The 19,471-nt window shown below is 46.4% G+C and overlaps 1 protein-coding gene across 2 annotated transcripts in view; it reads right to left on the minus strand.

Moving 5' to 3' along the window:
- Positions 1 to 1,297: 1,297 nt before the first annotated feature.
- AMFR (autocrine motility factor receptor) overlaps positions 1,298 to 19,471 on the minus strand; it is a 41,045-nt gene continuing 22,871 nt past the window's right edge. For both annotated transcript variants that reach the window (XM_082607719.1, XM_082607718.1), the window contains exons 9-14: positions 16,887 to 17,077; positions 13,784 to 13,887; positions 7,803 to 7,937; positions 6,060 to 6,143; positions 2,605 to 2,789; positions 1,298 to 1,804 (exon numbers count right to left, since the gene is read on the minus strand). In XM_082607719.1, coding sequence (XP_082463845.1) covers positions 1,657 to 1,804; positions 2,605 to 2,789; positions 6,060 to 6,143; positions 7,803 to 7,937; positions 13,784 to 13,887; positions 16,887 to 17,077 — 847 coding nt within the window. In that variant the 3' untranslated portion in view covers positions 1,298 to 1,656. The remainder of the gene's footprint in view (positions 1,805 to 2,604; positions 2,790 to 6,059; positions 6,144 to 7,802; positions 7,938 to 13,783; positions 13,888 to 16,886; positions 17,078 to 19,471) is intronic.

Below are 19,471 nucleotides of genomic sequence, written 5' to 3' on the forward strand. Positions count from 1 at the left end.
CTCTTTTCACACATCTGAAACATAAGAACACATGGAATTGGTATCATCTTTAAATGTGCACAACATGCACACATATATAAGGACGAAAAAACCCTCCAACCAAAACGGACCACACAAAATCAAAACGCGTTCTAATTTCCGCACTTCTGAAAAAAACTGCCTTAGCTCCCAGCCACACACAACACACTAGGAGAGTTTGCTTTTTATTATCATTATTATTGTTTTACAATAAAAACAAATAGCTATGCTCTCAGCAAAACCAATTTAAGAAAAAAAAATCACAGAAATTTACTAACAGCATTTCAAGATAAGGCTTTTGAAAGATGTATTGAAATAAATTATCTCAGCCTAAACATCACTCTATTTTCAGTTACTTCTCAACATTCTAAAAACTTTGTTATGTAAAATACATTTAACTTTGCCAATAATTTTAGATAATACTGGATTCTTCCCAGAAGGACTACCATAAAACTATGCTTTCAAACATTAAAAAAAAACTTAATCCAGTAGGACATTAAACTGAACTAGGTAACCTATGATTGTATGTTTCAAATCCTTCAAGTTAAATGAGTCAAGGATTTGAAAAAGTTCAGACCTGGGTCTGCTCCAAGGCAGGTGGACTCAACATCTTACCTTTCTACGTTTAATTAAACCAACAGGAACACAGTTATGAAAATGAAGGGCTCCGGGGAAGAAAGATACAAAAGATGTCTTTTATTTCTTCAATAAAGCCCTCCAAAAATTTACTCTCCCATCTTGTAAGGCCCACATTTTCTCCAAGGACCAAACCCAGAGCCTTTGGCATTACCTAATTTACTTTAACAAGGAATTAAAACCATGAACCAAGGCTTGCTGCTTAACCCTTTCCCCATGTCCGGGGGTATGGGGGGGACAATGAAATGCAGAGAGGAGAGGACAGACACACGGCGTGTACTCATGAGATATGGGAGCACCAGCGTTAACGGAAATAAAGCCAGCTTCGGATAGGGGGCTCAGAAAGCTAGTCCTGGATATACTGGGACACGATGGGTCACCTCCTCACACTACGTTCCTGGGCTTTCCTCTCCTCTGCTGCAGGTATCAAACCAAGCACTGTTCTTCCAAGATGCCCTGCCGGCCCAGGGGTCCAGGAGCCCATAGGTCTGGCCTCTGTGACATTCTGAATGCCTCCGCACCAAGAACAGCAGTGTGACAACATAAATTACCCAGTGGCGTGGAGTCAGGCTCAGGCTGTACACCTCCACACCGCTTTTTATGGATCCCGCCCCCTGCGCCTCCCGATTCCCCCCCAACCCCCCCACGCCCACTTCCTGCCACATTTGGAGCTAAAGACACCAGCATTTGTTATGACTTCTGCATAAAGCCGTCATGGAAGCGGCCCCCTTCAGGGTCTCTGGCTTCCCACTTCCTCTTGATCCTCCCCCACCCCTACAAAGTCCAGTCAACGCAGAAGAGATCATGCTTAGAGTTAAAATGTGCAATGTTTCTAAAGGGAAGAGAAATGTCACATAGAAGGTATTACAAAAACGGATTAAATCTGTCAGCTGTCCACACGCTATTAAGACCACGTGCTTTACACGGCGCAATGCAGTTGAGCCCACTCCTTCACTCAGCAGGCAGAGCTGGGGACAGGCCTCTTCGGCTCGGGAGGAGGCGCTAGGAGCTCTGCTGCTTCTGAAGTCTCCGCTCCGCAGCAGCAGCCAGCATCCTTCGACGCAGGGTCATGGGGTCAGAGGTCGTGCCTTCCGAGGGGAGACAGCTGTCCGAGGCTGAGTCATCTTCAGAACTTCTGTTCAAGAAACGCCTACAAAAAACAAAGGACTTGAGGGATCAGGGAAGCTCTGGAACATGCACACACACAGAAACATACAATGTGCTTCTTTAATTCCCCCACTTTCCCGGCACCGTCATGAAGCTGTCACTCAGCACCACCCCGTGAAAAAGATACCTGTCCCTGAACAGACGGGCAGAAGTTCTCCGCATCAGGCGGCCGCTCAGCTCCTCGCTCTCCTCCGGCTACCCCCTCCCCACTTACACACACAGCGCGAAGTCCCCACTCACAAGGCCTGCGCTGGGCACGGAACCCACCCACGGGAACAGAACACCAGCCCCGTCCCCGAGAGTTTAAGTAACGAGCGCCTGCGCAGCGACAGAACATTCCCGCTCTGGCGGCTTCCGCCTGGGGCTGGGGGTCGGCGCTTCGAGGCCAGATGCATGCAGAGTGGCCAAGATGGAGGACTCAAGAGCTGGACATCAGGCCAGTGTTAGCCTCTCTAGGCCTCAGTTTCTTCAGCTTTAAGTCTGTCTAATGGGTATAATTACCATGCTCCCTCTTAGAGTTAAGGGAATTAGAGTAATTAACATAAAGGGTCTAGAACACACTGGCACAGAAGTGCTAACCGTGTAAGGGTGGCAGAGAGCATCCACAAGGAAATGCCTGCAGCACCAGCTGGAGGTTACTACTTGGGCTCAGTGTTACCAGATCCTCAGGCTTTTCAACAGAGATTTGAAACCTGAAGTTTTAGCTGACAGGTGATAGGTTTTCAGCGCTGGCATCCATGACAAGGGCCTTCAGGCCCGGCGGGGGCTGCGGAACCCGCTCACCTCCGTGCCTGCTGCAGGAGGTCGTCCTTGCGCTGCACCAGCATGCGCTGTCTCTCGTCAGCGGACTTGGAGAAGCGGCTCCCTCGGGCCTCAAAGTCCTCCCCTTCACTGGGCTCCGCTTCCAGCTCGCCGAAGTCCAGTGCCTCCTCCAGCCGAGGACTGAGGTCCAGCGGCATCCGCTCGGTCTGGACACGCAGGAAGCAAGGGACTGCCGTGAGCATGGGCTGCCCTGCCAGGCAGATTCCCCATCTGACTGGTGCCCCAAATAATGCTCTTCTGGATCCCAAAGGAGGCAGGCTGCCCGGCAGGGAACTGCGGGCACACATGTAACGGCAGACATGGGCTCCTGAAGGGCAGGGCCTGACTCACATGGCATGTTCAACGTTACGGAATAAGTGAATGATTACCAGTATGAAAACAGAAGCACCTCAAAACTGTACTCTCAGAAGATAACAAAGTTAACTGCTTATTTGCATTCTGGGAATTTTCTGTTCAATGCTACTTATTGCTCTAAAATTTAAACAAGTCTTATCACATATACTGCACAAATTTTATACCCTCACTTGACTCTGAGAACAGTTAGGCAGATAAAAAATGGTAAATTCTGGGCTTCCCTGGTGGCACAGTGGTTGAGAGTCTGCCTGCCGATGCAGGGGACACAGGTTCGTGCCCCGGTCCGGGAAGATCGCACATGCCGCAGAGCGGCTGGGCCCGTGAGCCATGGCCGCTGAGTCTGCGCGTAGGAGCCTGTGCTCCACAACGGGAGAGGCCACAACAGTGAGAGGCCTGCTTACGGCAAAAAAAAAAAAAAAAGGTAAATTCTAAGTATCTTTGTTAAAACCGATATAATATCATGTGGTTCCTCGCATAACAGGATATAATAATGGGACTCTCTCTGTTCTGGCTGCAGCTGTGAAGGCCAACACAATGCCCAGGAGCCCCCAAAGGCTCAGGCAGCTGCCCGGCCCTGCTCATGCTCCCAGACTCAGGCCCAGACCCAGGCTGGCCAGCGTCAGCCCAGCACCCACCTCCAGGTTACAGCAGAGTTGAGGAGGAAGAGGCTGAGAGGCTATTTTTAAGAGTCCTTGGTGTGCGCGCTTTTCTCTCACCCACCCTCGCCACCTCTCCTTGCCCTCAGCCAAGCGAGTGAGGGACTTCAAGAGAACCATGTGGGGACTTTCCTGGTGGCGCAGTGGTTAAGAATCCGCCTGCCAATGCAGGGGACACGGGTTCAAGCCCTGGTCTGGGAACTAAGATCCCAAATGCCGCGGAGAAACTAAGCCCGTGCGCCACAAATACTGAGCCTGTGCTCTAGAGCCCGCGAGCTGCAACTACTGAAGCCCGCGCCACAACTACTGAAGGCCGCATGCCTAGAGCCCATGCTCCGCAACAAGAGAAGCCACCGCAATGAGAAACCCGCGCACCGCAATGAAGAGTAGCCCCCGCTCGCCGCAACTAGAGAGCGCCTGCGCTCAGCAACGAAGACCCAATAGCCAAAAAATAAAAATTTTTAAAATTTAAAATAATAATAATAATAATAAAAAAGAGAACCATGTGGCCTGACTCATGTGCCCTAGAGTTTGGGGGACACAGAGACTGGTGGTGACTAACACACCTGAGAAATCTAAGAGGAAGAAACTGGCTTGTAGCAGATTTTAAAAATGCTTCGCTGGGAGCCAGTTCAACTTCCACTGACTGTAAGGCACTGCTGTGTGTGTCCTGGGGGAGGGGACGTAGGTCCTGCGGGAGAACCAGCCTGAGGCTGTTGAAATTGACTTTGCCCAAGAGGACCACTGGGAGGGGTGAAGGGAGCCCCATGAAGGAAGGGCTGGTCATAAATAGCCAGCCCAAGTTCAAACTTAGTCGAGGTTTCTGGTACTAGACAGGACAGGGAGAGCTCTACAATAACAGCTGTAACACATATATATACAGATGTGCACATGCGTACACGTACACACACACACACACACACACACACACACACACACACACACACACACACTGGGGTCACGTGACCCATCTTAACCCTCTCTCCTCCTGAGTCCGACCCTAGAGGAAGTTAGAAAGAAGAGCTGGTGAGTAGAGGTGGAGGTGGTAGGAAGGGGATGGAAGGCCACCCTCAGGTCCCTGCCGGCCTCCAGCCTGATTCACGTAGGCCTGAGCTTGGGCAGAGGGGAGACCCCGAATTAAGCAACGGGCAGATCTGATCTGATGACTGGGATAGACTGAGGTCTTTATTAACTGTTATCCAAGAACTTTTTATTTCCTGAGAACGGCCAAAAGTGTTATATAGCAAGCTTCTTTGTGAAACAAGTGCCTTCCTTCCACTATGTTAAAAAAATTCAGAAACCTTCATGCTCACTCTAATAGAGATGGGGAATCAGGACAGAAATCGAACGTGCTGTACCCACAAGGCCCCCAAGCCAGCCTAGTATCCAAATCTGAGCGAAGCCAGCTACGAAAACTGGAAACACAATGAGTCCCTTCTTCAGAAGCCAGATGCCATTTTACAAATGCTGCACGACCCAATTACAGATTTGGATACGAAAATTTTAACTCAGCAACAGATCTGAAGAATTCTTAGGAGTTTTTACTGTTTCCTATTTGCAGGGAAAGGCATGTGAGGTGAAAGCAGCCTGCATGTCACTCGTCAGTGAAAGCAGCTGCTTCCAGCAGAGCCCTGACCGACGCTGGCAGAGAAGGCGGCACCATCCTCAGGCCCCAGCCCCTGTGTGGGGAGCCCCACGAGTCACACCAACAAGGAAACACAAAAATAGGGCTGCCTGAGGCTTCTTCAGTCTCTTAAGAAAACTTCTGGAAAGCACGGTAATTGAATAAGCAAATGGGAATTCCAGAAAAGGGACACGAACCGGAACCCCAGGCTGCGTGGGGCAGAGCATGGCGTGGGACTGAGGCACCTCTGCCCTGGAAGCCAGACCCGGGAGCTCCCTCGGGTGCACGCAGCTACCCCGGGTCACCCAGCGTGGCTATCTAGGCAAACCTGGTTCCCAGGAGAACCACACTTCCCCCCACCCCAGGGGCCTCGTTTTTGTGAAATGCATGAAGTCCCTGCAAATGCTGAGCTGGACAGGCGAGGCGCTGGGGGAGAATAAGCTGAGGATTTGGACCCTAGAGAGCGGAGCCCAGTGCAGTCACCCCAGGTCCCGGGCCCAGCCTCACGCTGCCCTGCCTAGTGCCGCCACTCAAGTCCACAGCGGCAGGGCCGGCCCGGCAGAGCATGACTCTTTTCTCCTCCAGGTCCTGAGGCCAGTCCCCAGGGAGGGGGCTGCAGGCCACGCCCAGGCACAGCAAGGTCTGTTACCCTTGGACACTGAGACGACGCTGGCACACGGCCTCCTCCCTACTCTCGCCCTCAGCCGTACAAACGTCAGAGGCAGGGTGCAGACCCCCGCCAGGTCCCCTGCTGCTCCCCATCCCAGACGCGCAGGCCTTACCTGAGTGGAAGCTTCTCCGTCCTCCTGCTCGCCGCTTGGCCTCTCCACAGGACCGTTCAATGCAGGCCTAACGCTCTCTGGCCGCTGAAAGGGAGGGCAGCACCGGCGGTGCAGAGCCGTTCTGAGCTCGGCGAACGGGCACGGGGGGACCTGGAGCATGGGGGAGCTACGACCCCAACCGTCTGAGGTCAGCAGACCCCACAGCATCGAAGACATGAGAGTGCTACTGAGCTTAAAGACACCGCAAAGGAGCCTGAGGCCTAAATCTGAGAGTCATCAGTGGGCCCACGTTTAATTTCCCTTTCAGTAACAGTAACTGCACAACAATACGAAACGACAACAGCAGTTAACACCGACAGGACACTTTGGAAAAGCACTGACACCATCATCGCATTCATCTCCTTAACATCCTGTGAACTAGGTACTGCTGTTCTCACTTTCATCCAGGCTGAAATCCTGGCCCACGCTGCAGACACCTCGGGGCCCTGCGCATGTCCCTGAATGTCTGCCCGCTGCGTGCTGGCTGCCCAGTTTCTGTGTTTCATCGCCTGAGGACACACTCTGGCTGTGTGAAGGAACCTGGCCCCCGCTGGAGGCAGCCCTCAACCAACAACTGATGGGAACTGGTGTATAAGCACCCCGGCTCCTCCCCCCTCAGGAGGAACAATGCATTCTACACTGGACCCCAGAGGCCTCCAGCGGGCTCAAGCTCTAGCTGCCCACGATGGTAACTGCTGGATAACAAACCCTTTATCCACTTCACAGCCCCACCTGCTGCCTGTGTTTCCTGGAATACTTCCCATGTTTCCTGGAACACCTCCCAAATTAACTACTGGCAACTGAATCCCTATCTCAGGGTCTGCTCCTGGGGAAACCCAAAGTCACAGCCAGGTCAAACAGGTAAGGACCACTGAGCCACCTCTAATACCTCAGCCCCTTTGACTCCCAAGTTGAGGCTCATTCCCTCTTCCAAGATTCTCACGCTTGAAGATTTTACTAACAGATTTCCATGTTTTTGCATACCTAAGTTGAGTAATTTCTTGGTATATGATTCCCTAATCACATATATCCTTTGGTCCTGCCAGAAAGCTTTCTTTAAAATGTCAATACTTTTGTACCCATCAAAGAGGTTACATGATGGGCCAGGAAAAAAAAAATATAAGCCTCACATACAGATAGGAATTATACCCAGTGGAAAGCCATACCAATGTGCAAAGCCAGGGACAGAGGGCGATACCTCCTATAGCCGGGGTTAGCAAACTATAGCCTGTGGGCCAAGCACTCCAACAGTTTTTGTAAACAAAGTTTTACTGGAACACAGTCATGCACGTTCATTTACATATTGTCCATGGCTCCTTCAGTGCTACAGCATGAATTGAGAAGTTACAACAGATAATGCATGGCTTGCAAGGCCTAAAATATTTCAATCTGTCCTTTATAGGGAAAGACTGCCAATCCTTGTCCAAAAGGAACCGATGCTAGGACGTCCTGGACCGGCAAGGGCAGGCTGGTTTGGGGTGTATATCTGCACAAAAAATTAGGCAAAGAGTTTTGTCCTTGTCTTAATCCAAGCCTCTTGGATGGGTCTGTTCTCATTCATAATCTGGAAAGTTAGGGAATTCACAGAAACCCTTCATCAAATCATAAATGATATTCAGCTGTTAAGTAACTAGAAAGTTAATCTAGAAGATTAAGCCTTTGTGAGGACAGAATTCATTTGTCATGTCTGAAACCTCAGTTTACCTGTGTGGGAAAAGGTACTTGAATCCGTCCTTCTAAAATGTTGTCTGTTGTTATTTCAACTGAGCGTGTCAGCTGGAGGTCCTGCAGTACTAGGTGGTATGGAACCTGGGGAAACATCTCTTGAATCTGATGAGCCTATAGGAATACAAACAAAGAAGCCATGAAATGTTCACTCTCAACAGTTACTCACTGAGGTCATGGGGTAAGGCAGCCTCTGGGCACTGAACTTGGTGACCTGCCTTGAAAACACAAGTAAGGGGCCACCTCTATGCCACAGATCACCGTCAAACTGCAGGGTTTTTTTAGTATTTTTCCAGAATGCCAAACAGAAAACTTGGGGACAACATCAACTTCAAATTTAAAAAGCCCAGAAATCCAACTGAAGCCCGAGACAGGCTGAACTAGAATATTCTAGTTTTAAAAAGCATTCATTTTAAAGCTCAGTAAAATTCAGGTATATAAACATGTTCTGCTTGAAGATTTAATTCCTAAAAGGAACAAACTTCTGATACACACTACATGGGTGAAATTCAAATGCGTTAAGTGAAAGAAGCTCAACTCAAAAGGCTATGTACCCTATGATTCCATTTATATGACATTCTAGAATAAGCAAAATTACATAGACAGAAAACTGATAAGTGGTTGCTACAGGCTGGGGGTGGGAGAGGAAGTGATTACAAAAGGGCATAATGGAATCTGGGGGGAGGCAGAAAGGAACTGTTCTATATTTTGATTATTGTGGTGGTCACATGACTGAATGAGTTTGACAAAACTCAGAGATGGATACTAAAAAAGGTGAATTTATTGTATAGAAATTTTACTTCAACTTAAAAAAAAAAAAAAAAAAGACTACAAAAAAAAAAATAATTGCTGGGACTTCCCCGGTGATCCAGTGGTTAGGAATCTGCCTTCCAATGCAGGGGACACAGGTTCAATCCCTAGTCGGGGAACTAAGCTCCCAAATGCCGCAGGGCAACTAAGCCCACACGCCGCAACCTCTGAGCCCACGTGCCACAACCAGAGAGCCTGCGTGCTGCAGCTACTGAGCCGGTGCACTCTGCAGCCCACACGCCACAACTAGAGAAGGCCATGCGCCGCAGCGAAGATCCTGCATGCTGCAACTAAGACCCGATGTAGCCAAATAAATAAAATAAATAAAAGTAAAAAATAAAAAAATAAATGTAATTGCTGATGTTGCTCTGGAGCTGCAGTTTTCAAACTGTACTCTAGAAACGTCTCGGAGGCCGTCAGGGCTCTAGGGTGGGCGCGTGTACAGAGGGGAGCAGGCAGAGATCTCGGCGCACCACCATCGGTACTTCTATCCGAGCAGCTCCAGACTGTTTTCTCATACGGGCATATTTAGTTTACAAATGCTTATGTTCAAGGCTTTATCTGTGGAAAAGTCCCAATGATCAAAAGAAAAAATGACAAGGAAACATATAATTGCTTTGGGGGCACAATAAAGTCTACTGTTGGGATAGTGGCTCCCAAGGAATATGCTGTCATGTAGAAAAAGAGGAACGTGTCCCAGTATCAGGCCTAGAGAGAAAAGAACGGGGTGAAACCTGTGCAAAGCTTCACTTTGGGTCATCGTTGGGGCAGGGAGGACAAGACAAGTGTGTAGGACAGAAGGACCCGGAGCTCCACGGACCTGGGATCCCCTCATTGTTTCTATGAATGTGAGTTGATCATTTTTCAAAACCCAGGTCAAGTCAAAGCTAACTGGGCAAGAGTCCAAAACAACCTCAATAATCAGATAACATTCTCCTCTATTTTTTTTTTTTTTCGCGGTACGCAGGCCTCTCACTGCCGTGCCCTCTCCCGTTGCGGAGCACAGGCTCTGGACGCACAGGCTCAGCGGCCATGGCTCACGGGCCTAACCGCTCCATGGCATGTGGGATCTTCCCGGACCGGGGCACGAACCCGTGTCCCCTGCATCGGCAGGCGGACTCTCAACCACTGCGCCACCAGGGAAGCCCTCCTCTATTCTTAAAAAGGTCCCCTCTCATTTCCCAAATAAAATAAGTCCAAGGTTCAGTTCATTGGGCCAAAGCTTTACTTCCAGAAAATCCAGCAAGTTATATATTAGACTTTTACAAAAAATGTATTGTGACAGTAAATTAGTTGTGCTAAAAATAGGCTATTCCAATCCACCATGCAATGGGAGGAAAAACACCAGGGCCTGCCTGAGAATTCTAAACACACCAAATCCAAGAAGGTAATTCTCATTCCTGGGAGGGTTACACGTCCATGAATTCTGATTTTTTTAAGGGGGCAGGTGAGGTGATCCACCTGAAGAGCTTCAACAGCTGCCCGACCCTGAAGTACCCACGCAGAGCCTGACCCGAGCCAGTCAGCGGCCACGCAGGGCTGCGCACTTCCAGTCCATCTGCCCTCACAACATCACTCTCGCTCTCTGCTGATGACCTGGCTGAGTGCTTCACTGAGAAAGCAGAAGCCCGCGGGAAGCCAGGTCTATTTTTTTTTTTAATGGTCAAAATCGTATAACATAAAATTGCCCATCTTAACCATTTTTAAGTGTACAGCAATGTTAACTATACACACACTGCTGTGCAACAGGTCTCCAGAATGCTTTCATCTTGCAAAACCGAAACTCTACACCCACTGAACAGCGACCCCCCACTCCCCCTCCCCCAGCCCCTGGCAACCACCATTCTGCTTTCTAAGAGTCTGAGTAATTTAGATGGCTCATGTAAGTGGAATCACGCAGTATTTGTCTTTTTGTGACTAGCTTATTTCACTTAGCATAGTATCCTCAAAGTTCTTCTTTTTCAGGCTGAATAATATTCCACTGTGTGGACAGAGCATTTTCATAATCTATTCATCTCTGATGGACACTTAGGCTGCTTCTACCTAGATGGTTATTATGGGCCATGCCTTCTTTTTAAACTGTATCTCAAAATGACACGCCTCTAGCTACGTCCATCCTGCCTCCCAACAAAGGTGAGAATGCCCCTCTCCTGGCTCCGGCTCCCAAGCCCACCCTCCACCTCAGGTCTTTGCCTTCAGTTAACTTTTCTGTTTGTTCTGTACCATCAATCTCTCCCCCTCCAGTGATCATTCCTATTCGCACACCAAGCATGTTTTAGAATCTTTTTAAGAAGACTCTTGGGTACTCAAAAGAACTGAAAGCAGGGTCTCCAAGAGATATTTGTACACCCATGTTCATAGTCCCATTACTCACGATAGCTAAAACATGGAAGCAACCCAAGTGTCCACCGACAGATAAACGGATAAGCAAAATGTGGTTTATTCATACAATGGGATATTATCCAGCCTTAAGAAGGAAGGAAATTCTGACACATGCTACAACATAGTTGAACCCTGAAGACATTAAGCTCAGTAAAATAAGCCAGTCACAAAAAGATAAATTCCGTATGATTCTGCCTATATAAGGTACCTAAGTAGTCAAATCCACAGAGGAAGAAAGGAGAATGGTGGCTGCCAGGGGCTAGGGAGGAGGGAATGGGGAGTTATTGTTTACTGGGTATAGAGCTTCAGTTTTACAAGATGAAAAGAGTTCTGGAGATGGATTGTGGCTGACAGTTGCACAAGAATATGAATATGCTTAATACCACTGAACTGTACACTTAAAAACGGTTAAGACCATAAATTTTGTGGTACGTGTATTTTATCACACTTTAAAAAATAGAAAAAAAGAAGACCCGTGGGGAAAAGAAAAAGAATACATACTTAGCATTTGCTTATATGTGTATGTAAACATTCTGGAAAAACACAACACAGAAGAAACTAATTGAAGTTGTTACTGCAAGAGAGGAGGGTGTCTGGGCGGATGGAGGGAAAGACTTCACTGGATACTCTCTATAGGTTTTGAAATTTGTGGATAAATGGCCTGCTCTAAAATCTTTTAAAAAATATATTAACAAAAACTCCTCTGACGGCACACCCCTATCAAGCCACCTCCTTATTTCTCCACTCCCTCTTATAACACACTGCCAGCTACTGCGTGTCTTCAGCTCCCACTCATTTTCCAATCCAACAATCTAGTACTCAGCCCCTAGAGCCATGGAAACTGCTTGCTCCTCTCCAGCTGATTAACCACCTCTACTCTGCCAAACCCAACATGCACTTCTCTGGCCTCATCTTCTAAGAATTCCCACATGGTTGACTTGACGCTTCTCCTGGTTTCCTTCCTTCTCAATCACTGCCATGGCTCCTCCCATTCAGCCAGACCTCAGTCCTGAGCCCTCTTCTTCTGAGCTACCTTCTTTCCCTCGAAGAGATCCAGTCCCCTACAGACTAAAGCTCCCTAATGTCTCTCTCCAGCTGGATCTCTTTCCTGAGGTCCAGAACTGTCTACATGACATCTCTACTTGGATGTCTCATAGACACCCCAACTTCCCCAGCCAAACAGAAGGCCGAGTCCCTGTCCTTCATCTGTTCCTCCTCCCGTCCTGCCCATCTCATACATGATACCACTGCTCAGCTGCTTGACTGAAAACCAGCACTCCCCTCACCCCACTACCCCACATCCAAATCAAAGCACTGTCAAGTCCATCAGTTCATCTTCGAAAAGCATCTGAAATCTGCCACTGCTTTTCATCTTGATTTCCAATGCCCTGGTCCAAGCCACCATCTGTTTTTGCCTGAACTACTGCAACAGTCTCCTAACTGGTCTCACTGGTTCCATTTTTGCCCTTCTAAAATTCATTCTCTCAGAAGTAAATTATTCTCTGTTAACTGTCCTGTCAGTCCCCTGGGGGAGGAAAAAAGCCCTGAATGGCCTTCTCATACTTTCATTACAGTATCTAAACTGGACTGTAGCCTACAAATCCCTGCGTGACCGGGCTCTGCAACCTCCATTTACGTCACAATCTTGGTTCCGACTCGCAGGCTCCAACCACAATCACCTGTTTTCAGAACATTCTCACCTCATGGCCTACTGTTTCCACTGCCTCTTTCCCCGATCTGCCTCCTTCTCTTCTCAGCCTTCAGGTTTCAGCTTAAATATCACCTCTTAAGACTTCTCTGAATGGCTCCTCTGGAACAGCCTTCACCCACCACTCCACCACATCACCTGCCCTACTGCCTGCAGAGTCCTCATCCCCGTGGGCAACGATCTTATCTGTTGGCGTTTATAATCAGTCTCCTCCCCCCCACCCCACGTAGAATTCACCCTTCTTAAGAGTAGGGCTCCTGTCCACCTTGTTGACACTACAGATGCTACGCAATTTGTTGACACTGCACAGTGCCCGTCTCGGGAACAGACGTTCAGTACACATTTGTTGGACTAACACAGGTTGCATTTTTAAGACTCCTGCATTTATCATCACAATGAACACGACATTTCAAAAACGGTGGACCATGTTTCTCCAACACTGTAAAATAAAAATATACACCATATGACAAAGCTTTAGGAAAATACGAAGAATTTTGAAGTATGTGGACGATATCCTTGAACCATGAGCATGCTTGAATATCTCAAGGGGTGTGTGTGTATATATTTATATATGTATATCCACAGGCATGTATGTATGTGTAAGTGTGTATGTGAAGGTATACTCATTTATTTACTTTGGGAAGGGGGAGAGGGGGTTAAAATAACACATTCAGTAGGCCTACAACAATTTTTAATAAAAGTCACATCATTCACTCCAGCCAATAACTCCCCAAATATTTTTGGTGAAAATCAAGAGGTGTCCCAACACTAGCCTAGATCATGAGAGTGAACTCAGTAGTGCTCAGCAAAGGTTAGATTATCTGCCACACAAGTAAAATGAAAGCTGGTTTCCAAACCAGTTTCAAATTTTAAAGCGCAGGGATTGAAGTCATCCCAGTGAGTAAGATGCTCCTGAAAATCCTGCCGTTTTTTTTTTTAATCCCGCCGTTCTGCCAGAGCAGAGTGAGACCAACTGAGTCATGTACACTGCACACATTCTCCAGCTTTTCCTTCCCTCCCGATTATTAATCACCTTTTAAAAGCAGTGAGCGGTTCTTACCATTGCATTAAGCTGGGAGTTGCTTGCCTGAGTAATGCCTAGAATGTTGGTGGTGTGCATCACTTCGACTGAAAAACTTGGCAGCCAACTTGCAATCCGGGACCCTAAAACAAACAAGAAGCCAGCACAAGTCTTAGAGACCTCTTTCCCCTGTCAGTTACTCTGCAGTCGGCCACTCTATGGTACCAGCTGGTACTCACTGAGGGCTTACTTTACACCAGGTCTTTTGACCAAGTGTCCCATGTGGATTAGCTCATTCAATCCCCACTAAAACCCCACATGGGGGCTTCCCTGGTGGCGCAGTGGTTGAGAGTCCACCTGCCGATGCAGGGGACATGGGTTCATGCTCCGGTCCGGGAAGATCCCACATGCCGCAGAGCGGCTGGGCCCGTGAGCCATGGCCGCTGAGCCTGCACGTCTGAAGCCTGTGTTCCGCAGCGGGAGAGGCCACAACAGTGAGAGGCCCGCATACCGCAAAAATTAAAAAAATAAAAAAATAACCCCACATGGGTTTATTATTATTATTATTCCCATTTTACTCTTCTCAGAGATTTGACTCTAGTGCTCTTGTTGGTTCCCCAAGGCACTCGAAACTGAGGTAACTTGCCCAGGATCACAGCATTTAATTATGGTGGCCAGGACTTGAAGCCAGACAGTCAGGTTCCAGAACACTTCACCACTGGGCTTTCCTGCTTTCCAGTGGCCCTGGATCCACACAAACTCAATCCCTCTCTCAGGCTACACTAAAGGAAGGTTTTCAGGGCTCTAAAGCTGCTACAGTAGATGAGAATTTGCCCCTCTCTTTCACGATACACACAAATACTACGCATTTGCAGACATCATTTTCATGAAGTATTTTTTTTACTTAATAATCTGGTTTAAAGACTTTAGTTTTCTGATTCGAAATTCTTTTCAAAGAGTTCTATAACACAGGTTTGCGGACTAATGGTACCAAGAAGCCTGCTGCTTCTGCCATTTCACTAAGCAAAGGGGTTCTTAAGATATACCACCACCAGGGGTCTTCCCTGGTGGCGCAGTGGTTGGGGGTCCGCCTGCTGATGCAGGGGACACAGGTTCGTGCCCCGGTCTGGGAAGATCCCACATGCCGCAGAGCGGCTGGGCCCGTGGGCCATGGCCGCTGAGCCTGCGCGTCTGAAGCCTGTGTTCCGCAGCGGGAGAGGCCACAACAGTGAGAGGCCCGCATACCGCAAAAATTAAAAAAATAAAAAAATAACCCCACATGGGTTTATTATTATTATTATTCCCATTTTACTCTTCTCAGAGATTTGACTCTAGTGCTCTTGTTGGTTCCCCAAGGCACTCGAAACTGAGGTAACTTGCCCAGGATCACAGCATTTAATTATGGTGGCCAGGACTTGAAGCCAGACAGTCAGGTTCCAGAACACTTCACCACTGGGCTTTCCTGCTTTCCAGTGGCCCTGGATCCACACAAACTCAATCCCTCTCTCAGGCTACACTAAAGGAAGGTTTTCAGGGCTCTAAAGCTGCTACAGTAGATGAGAATTTGCCCCTCTCTTTCACGATACACACAAATACTACGCATTTGCAGACATCATTTTCATGAAGTATTTTTTTTACTTAATAATCTGGTTTAAAGACTTTAGTTTTCTGATTCGAAATTCTTTTCAAAGAGTTCTATAACACAGGTTTGCGGACTAATGGTACCAAGAAGCCTGCTGCTTCTGCCATTTCACTAAGCAAAGGGGTTCTTAAGATATACCACCACCAGGGGTCTTCCCTGGTGGCGCAGTGGTTGGGGGTCCGCCTGCTGATGCAGGGGACACAGGTTCGTGCCCCGGTCTGGGAAGATCCCACATGCCGCCGAGCGGCTGGGCCCGTGGGCCATGGCCGCTGGGCCTGCGCGTCCGGAGCCTGTGCTCCTCAACGGGAGAGGCCACAGCAGTGAGAGGCCCGCGTACCGCAAAAAAAAAAAAAAAAAAAAGATATACCACCACCAGGTGTCAGCAGTAAAACAACTCCATTATCAAGCACACATTTAAGGAGGATTTCCCTTTCCTTCACAAAGAAGCACTGAGGCCTGGAATGTAAAACAAGTTCAATGGCCATCTCAAAGATCTTGCCTGGATAGATTGTACCCAATAAAAAGCTGGATACTTATTTCATGTACTTACTAGAGAGAAATAAAGTTACCTTTATCTATTTTGACTACGTTTTCAGTAATAATTCATAAAATAATAGCTTACATAGCCAGGACCCATGTCCAAGATCTGCTAGTCTATTTCAGAAGTCTTACATGGTAGAGGCCGTAATTAGCAGCCACAAAGCAGCCCCTCTACACCTGCCCAGCATCCCTGCCCAGCCAGCCAAGCAGCCACCATCCCCTCCTCTCAGAGACTCCATTATACTCCTTCGGTTCTTCCTATCAGGGATTTCAATGTGTTGCCACTCCCACCGTGTTCTACCCTTAGAAACTCACATCAGAGACCTGAAGAGCACTCCTCTTAAACAAATAGTCCAGGGATACCTACTTTAGAGTAGGGAATATGAACCCACAGAATTTAATGGTATTGGAATTGATGAAAATCAACAACAGCCTGATGTAATGTGAATTGAAGGATGGTCAATCAGCCCTTGACATGGTGCCCATGACCTTAGAATTTTAAGTGTGGTTTTATTACAACTCCTTTCAATATTCTGGAAGATGGAATATTCATATTTTATGGGCAAAGAAACAGGGTTCTAGTTCTGATTCTCCTTCTGGTACCCACTGGAAAGGCTGCTCAATGACCCTTCATTATATGCTAAGTATCACATGGATTCAATAAATTACTAGCAGCAGTTTAACTACTAAGCTGATTCAGCATGCTCCTTGCGGTCACAGTTGATTCAACTGTAACTACTTTCACCTCCTCGCACCCCCCGTCCCCCCAATTCACACAGAATCTAGCAAAATGCCTGGCACAGAATAACCCCTCGGTACTGTCTATACTTACCGAACATTTTCAATTAAAACTGAAATATAACATTAAACTCGCCCATACAGGGCAAGTTATAATTAAAACATCATCCCCTAAGAGGAGAAAACCCCGGCGGATGGTTTTAGAGGTTGAAACCAACTAACCATCGAAGTGGAAGAAGTGATTGTGTTGGTTTAAGCGAGGTCTGCCTTCAGCGGCTGCTACAGGAACCAAATTCTCATCCAAGTTCTCTCCTTGATGCTCTTCCCTGACACGATTATTGTCGGCAATATTAAGAGACATTCTGCATGTTGGACAGGAGGTGTCTTGTTCTAGCCAGGAACGAAGACAGGAGCTACCAAAAAGTCCAAAATAAGATATCCTTAGCATATTTTGTGAGAATTCACCAGAAGTACTCTGAATGTATCAATGAGTTGCAATTTTACTTTCTATTTACCATTAGCAAGATTTAAACGTTGAGAAACACTTGCTGACATTACCTCTTTGCCCTGCTTCACTCTAATGTACTTCTGGTGTATCCTGCTCCGAACGTTAATTTGTTAACATACGTGGTCATCTACCAAGCTCCTGGGCATGACCCTTCTTCAGTAAGACTTCGTCACCTGGCTCACCATCCTCCTCTCCAGCTCTATTTGAGTAACTTAAGATCCATGTGGCTGAACCATCCAACACCCTTGCCTCTCATGTCTTTGAATCCTCTATTCCAATGATCTGTTCTCTCACTCTACTTTAGCGTCCACTAACCGTGGCCTTCTCTTCAAAATCACAACTTCAAAGATCTCACTCTCCAACTAAAGCTCCTCTCCTTCCAGCTCGCCTCTTATTTGCTAAGACCTCCCATCCACTTTTTCATCAAGCATCACACCCCCCCACCCCAGAGCCTTCCTTCTGTCTTCACCCAGCGTACCTACAACCTTACATCCATAATCCCAACTTCTTCAACCCTCTTATATTTGTATTCTGCTTTCCCAACCAGGCTGAAAAGCTTCTTGTGCCCTTTTTCAGGAGATGATAATGCCCTATTTAAGGCAGTCTCTCAATAAATACTTGTGCTGCCCATTAAAGGAAGTATACTAAAAAAAAAAATGAGGTTGGATGAAGTGATCTCCAAGGTCCCTTCCCAATTTATAATAATACTTATCTTTCTCCTAAGATTTCAAGGGGCCTTCTGTTCCATAATAATATATTATCTTTCTTCTAAGAGTTCAACGAGGCACTGAATAAAAATGCTCATTTCCTCTGTGTCTTTTCTTTTTTAGTATCTGGGAACATGTGCACACATAAGGTTACACAGGAGAACCTCACCAAAATGTGATGATCCTCAGCATCTCTAGCAACCAAATGGTACTTAAGTACCAAAACTTTCCCAGAGGCCAAGATGAAGCTACTTCTTACTATCTCTCTGCTGGAAGAATGTATGACAGTAATGTTCCAAAATAATGAATGTGTACATTCAACTCTATCACATTTTGAAACAATAAAGTACCTATAATTCCTGTTTGTGATCATGTAACTATTAGCCAAATAAATGATTATATTTTTTAAAGTTCATTTCCCCTTAATGAACACCCTTAAATCACACCTCTAGTAAAATCAGCCTTGTGGGAGACTACCAAAATGTGTAAAATCCTTGCCTTCCAATAATGCTACCTGTGACACACTTTTCATAAGCAAATCTAATTTTACTTCATACTCTGCAAAAACTTCCCACATTATGTACAATAGCCTAAAAACTCCAAGTGAGCACAGCTGGTCAGATATAGTTGCCTTCCTTGGGAAAAAAAAAAAATGCCAAACTTACACAGCTAAAGAAACCAAACTTCAGAGAAAACAGTTGTATTTCTATATAACTATAATAATATTCTATTGAAGGATTCTTTCTTCTCCGTCTAAGTATGACACTTCAATATAATTAAATATTTAGTGGACTCTGAAATCTTGCAAAGACATCTTCTACAGCAACAAATTATCTAGCTATAATCTGTTGAAATCTAGACATTTAGCTTTATGGCAAATGAATCTGTCAGATTATTATCATACAATCCTGCCCCAATCTATTAACCAAAGCTATAAAGTAAAGCAAACCAAGAAGAGATCCTAACAATTGTTTGCTCACGCAACCCCAGGCAGACAGGTGTTTTAAAAATTAAATCCTAACTCTTAAACAACGACTAGGTCAAGAGAAAATCACTTGGGCAGTTAGAAAATATTTTGAGACAAAAGAAAACAGAAGCAAAAGCACAACATACCAAAACTTATGATACAGCAAAAACAATGCTCAGAGGCAAATTTATAGCTGAAAACGCCTAAAAAGAAAAAAGATTTCAAAACGACAACCTAACTTTATAACTTATGGAACTAGAAAAAGAGCAAATGAAACCCAAAGCCAGCAGAAGGAGCAAATAACAAAGATTCAAGCAGCAATAAATGAAATAGAGAATAGAAAAACAATAGAGCAAATCAATGAAACCAAAAGTTGGTTCTTTGAAAACATCAAAGCTAAACTGACAAATTTTAGATAGAGGAAGAAAAGAGAGAAGATATAAATAACTAAAATCAGAAATGAAAGTGTGACTACTACTACCAACCTTACAGAAATTTAAAGGATTATAACAGAATACTAGAAATAATTGTACTCCAACAAATTAGATAATACAGATAAAACGGACAAATTCCTAAGCAACACAAACCCTAAACAATACACACACACAAAAAAAACTACCATAAA

Source organism: Mesoplodon mirus, assembly GCF_964341445.2.
Source record: "Mesoplodon mirus genome assembly, chromosome: 19".
Lineage (NCBI taxonomy): Eukaryota > Metazoa > Chordata > Mammalia > Artiodactyla > Ziphiidae > Mesoplodon > Mesoplodon mirus.